The 3,400-nt window shown below is 31.1% G+C and overlaps 1 protein-coding gene across 2 annotated transcripts; it reads left to right on the top strand.

Moving 5' to 3' along the window:
- Nucleotides 1-1,154: 1,154 nt before the first annotated feature.
- Nucleotides 1,155-3,075, top strand: LOC110894448 (kirola). Of its 2 annotated transcripts, none has more exons than XM_022141677.2 (2): nucleotides 1,155-1,400; nucleotides 2,537-3,075. In XM_022141677.2, the coding sequence occupies exons 1-2, from the start codon at nucleotides 1,214-1,216 to the stop codon at nucleotides 2,809-2,811; spliced, it is 462 nt and encodes a 153-aa protein (XP_021997369.1). In that variant the 5' UTR covers nucleotides 1,155-1,213; the 3' UTR covers nucleotides 2,812-3,075. The 2 variants fall into 2 exon arrangements, with proteins under 2 accessions (XP_021997369.1, XP_021997370.1); XM_022141678.2 differs by having other exon boundaries at nucleotides 1,160-1,400; nucleotides 2,540-3,075.
- The last annotated feature ends 325 nt before the right edge of the window (nucleotides 3,076-3,400 follow it).

The raw sequence follows: 3,400 nt of genomic DNA on the forward strand, positions 1-3,400 counted from the left end.
TTATTAATTAGTATACTCTAATTGTATATTGTATACTTTGTATACAAACTAAATGAATAGTAACTATTTCTTTTAAGGGACTTTTAATATGTGTTTTTAGTGGTTTTTTTATATTTATTATGTGGTTTTTTATATATCTTATATAACTTGCGTTTGTTTTTTATCCATGTAAATCACGTGTCGGTATTTTTTTGTCGTATCAAGTTTTTTTCTTTATGGGTTGTTGTAACAAGTGTAGGTGGCGTAACAAAACAAACCAATACCGATTAAATTCCCGCTGTGTTGGTATTTTTTTGGTCATATATCATGATTTTATTTAGTTTTTTTCTCTATTGGTTGCTATAACAAGTGTTAGTACCGAAGTTAAACGAACTAATACTCACCCACGGCGCAACGCTAGGATTTCCGGCACAACGCGACAATTTGATAGCACTAGTTACGTATAAACTTGGTGCTTTATTACCGATCCAGAATTTCTTTTCAATTGGGCAAAAAATTGATGAGATTAGAGTAGGTCTGGTTAAATGAATTACATTACAGTAAATCGTAGTACAATTAAACTCCTTAGATTATTACATACAAACTACAATTGTTAAAATTCAATCTATCACACGTACTACTAATTTGTAACTAAAGTACAATATCAAATATAATTACATTTAGATGGTCTAGTCTTAAAGCATCTTCAATGCTAACCCAAGTCCAAATTTAAATTCGACATCTCAACACATATATTCTAGGGTTGTACCTTAAAAACTTACTTTTTTTCTCCTACGTTAAACCAATCCAGACCTCTACCTCACACTTCATTTTTATATAAAAATGGTTAAAAAAATGTTAGTGCCTGGTGATGGCTTTGGGGTCAACAAACCCGGTCTTGGACAAGTTGCCTTTTGTATAAAAAAAAAAAAAAAAAAAAAAAAAAAAAAAAAAAACCATTTTAGATGATAATTTTGAATATAAAATAATAAAAAGGTTTAAATATAAAACATCTCTATGAACTACATGTCTACACATACACATGAAGATTTTATATACGAAGTAGCCTATTAAAAAACACTTCTACTATTCTCATATTCTTACATCTTATTCTTATATGGAATTTTCTAGTCTTACCGGCAGGCAATAGTGGGTTTGGTGACCAAGAGATTTCCACCCAAGTCTTTATAAATAAACAAGTGCTTAATTTCATTGGAATACGCCTGAGATAGAGATGGCTCTAATAGGAACATTAATTGGCAAGATAGAGATTAGTTCAGGTGGGAAGGTGTTGCATGATCTCTTGAGACACTCAGCAAACGACATATCATCCATCTGCCCTAGTAAGGTTCATGCATGCAATCTGCTCAGTGGTCGTAGGGGTGATGTTGGATCCACCATTGTCTGGCACTTTACCCATGGTAATTATTAATGAATACGCAAACTCCACTTCATGTGTGGTTTAGTTTTTTGTTCAATTCATATTGTTTCTGATATTCATTGGGTTAGCGACCTAAATGATTTGAACTTTATCTCTTATTATCTTGAAAACCCTAAGAACCATGTAAACTCGTGTGTATAGTTTTACAATGAAAAGAAAAAAGGGTAAAATTGAAAAACATGGTTACTTTTCTCTTCAAAAGTTTTCTTTAAATTTATCTCTTCTCTTCTGATTTTTGATTTTTGATTTTTTTTTTTTTTTTTTTGCAGTTTAAAATATGCACATATATACATGGAGAAAGTATAATGTACAAAAACCCTTAACCTACATTAACGTACGACAACTAGCGTAATTAGAGTCCACGCGTGATTATCAACAAGGTTTCATAAAATGAACTAGCGTAATTAGGGTCCAATGCGTGATTATCTTACAAAAATGATCCCATGCGTTATTTTTGTGTCCCATGCGTGATTAGGGCCGGATCCGACGGTTCCCTGCTTCCCTATATACATGTGTATCTAGTGTATATTCATTTACACAGAGAAAAAAAATTCTATCAATATTATTAATTCCATATGTTTTGAAAATAACTCTTAACTAATGGTACTGAAATGTATGATTTTTTTTTTCTATAAATTTCTCTCCATTTAGAGGCTGTTTGGCTAAGCTTATTTTAGTGACTTATTTACTTTTTGAAAAGTTAAAAGGTGTTTGAGTTAGCTTATTATGTGAGAGGAATAAGTAAATAAGTCATTCCATTATGACTTATTTGCTTTTCAAATAAGCAAATAAGTAAATAAGTCATTCCAATAAGCTTAGCCAAACAGCCCCTTAGTTAACATCCGTAATTTACTATATTATCAATGATTCAATGCCACTTTTTAAATTAAACGATAGCAGTATGAAAAATAGTGATACGATCGACATTAGCTGTTTCTTGTGTGTTAGTCAATACTTTAAGGTTAATTACAACAAAAAATGAAAAACTGAAAGCATGTAACATATATGATTACATACAATAACAAAATTATAATTAAGTTATACTTTGCTTTAATAAAACCCAGTTGATTAACATAACTGAATCCACTCTTTTTTGTGCATTTTTTCCGTATTAAGAAGATGGAAAAGAGCAAACTGCAACAGAGATAATTGAAGAAATCGATGAGACAAACCACAAAATCGTATTTAAAGTAATTGAAGGAGAGATCGTAGAGAAGATATACAAAGCATTCAAGATAACATTTCATTGTGAACAAAAAGATGGTAAACAATGGGGCATTTGGACCATGGAGTTTGAGAGGCCGGATACAAGTGTACCTTATCCAACTTCTTTCATGGACTATCTCTGGGGTATCCTAAAAGACATGGATGACCACGCCAGTAGTAAATAGATTTCGAAGCAGATCTCGAAGCTCTATTACGACAATGAACGAATGTGTATATGCGTATGCATGCATGTGTTAATACAATAAAGCTATAAGCGCATAAAAATGACATAAATCTTTGGATTGTCATAGGTATGTAATATATGTGTGTTATTTCGTTTTCCTAGTTCTTGTAATATGAATCTATGAACGTTTGAAACTAAATGTCTGTATAATATTAAAAAAAATTATCTATATGAATATGTATGCATATATGTATATTAGAATCAAGGCTAGTGTGTAGCTAGAAGTGCAAAGGGAACATCATAAGTATTTACACATGCATGTAGTGCTACAACTGATATTTGTATTCTATGTATTATCTTTTCTAGCATTATAAAATTACGTTTACTTATATCTTTATTCATGTGTACTTATATATTAATGTATAAGAATTGTTCCAACATATATAAGCGAACCAAAAATATCTTGTAAAACCTCACATATAAGATGACATAAAAGTTGACCCCTAAATGTGTAATATTGTAAAAGTTGTCCGGGCCCTACTACAAGTCATGCGTAGATTAATTTGTGGCATCGTGTTTCTTCACACCAA

The sequence above is a fragment of the Helianthus annuus genome, chromosome 12 (assembly GCF_002127325.2).
Source record: "Helianthus annuus cultivar XRQ/B chromosome 12, HanXRQr2.0-SUNRISE, whole genome shotgun sequence".
Classification (NCBI taxonomy): Eukaryota; Viridiplantae; Streptophyta; class Magnoliopsida; order Asterales; family Asteraceae; genus Helianthus; species Helianthus annuus.

Bases quoted from the DNA above. Each gene is read 5' to 3' on its own strand.
- LOC110894448 (XM_022141677.2), top strand. From the start codon at position 1,214: ATGGCTCTAATAGGAACATTAATTGGCAAGATAGAGATTAGTTCAGGT. The intron at 1,401-2,536 runs GTAATTATTAAT...TTCCGTATTAAG, and splicing joins TGTCTGGCACTTTACCCATG to AAGATGGAAAAGAGCAAACT.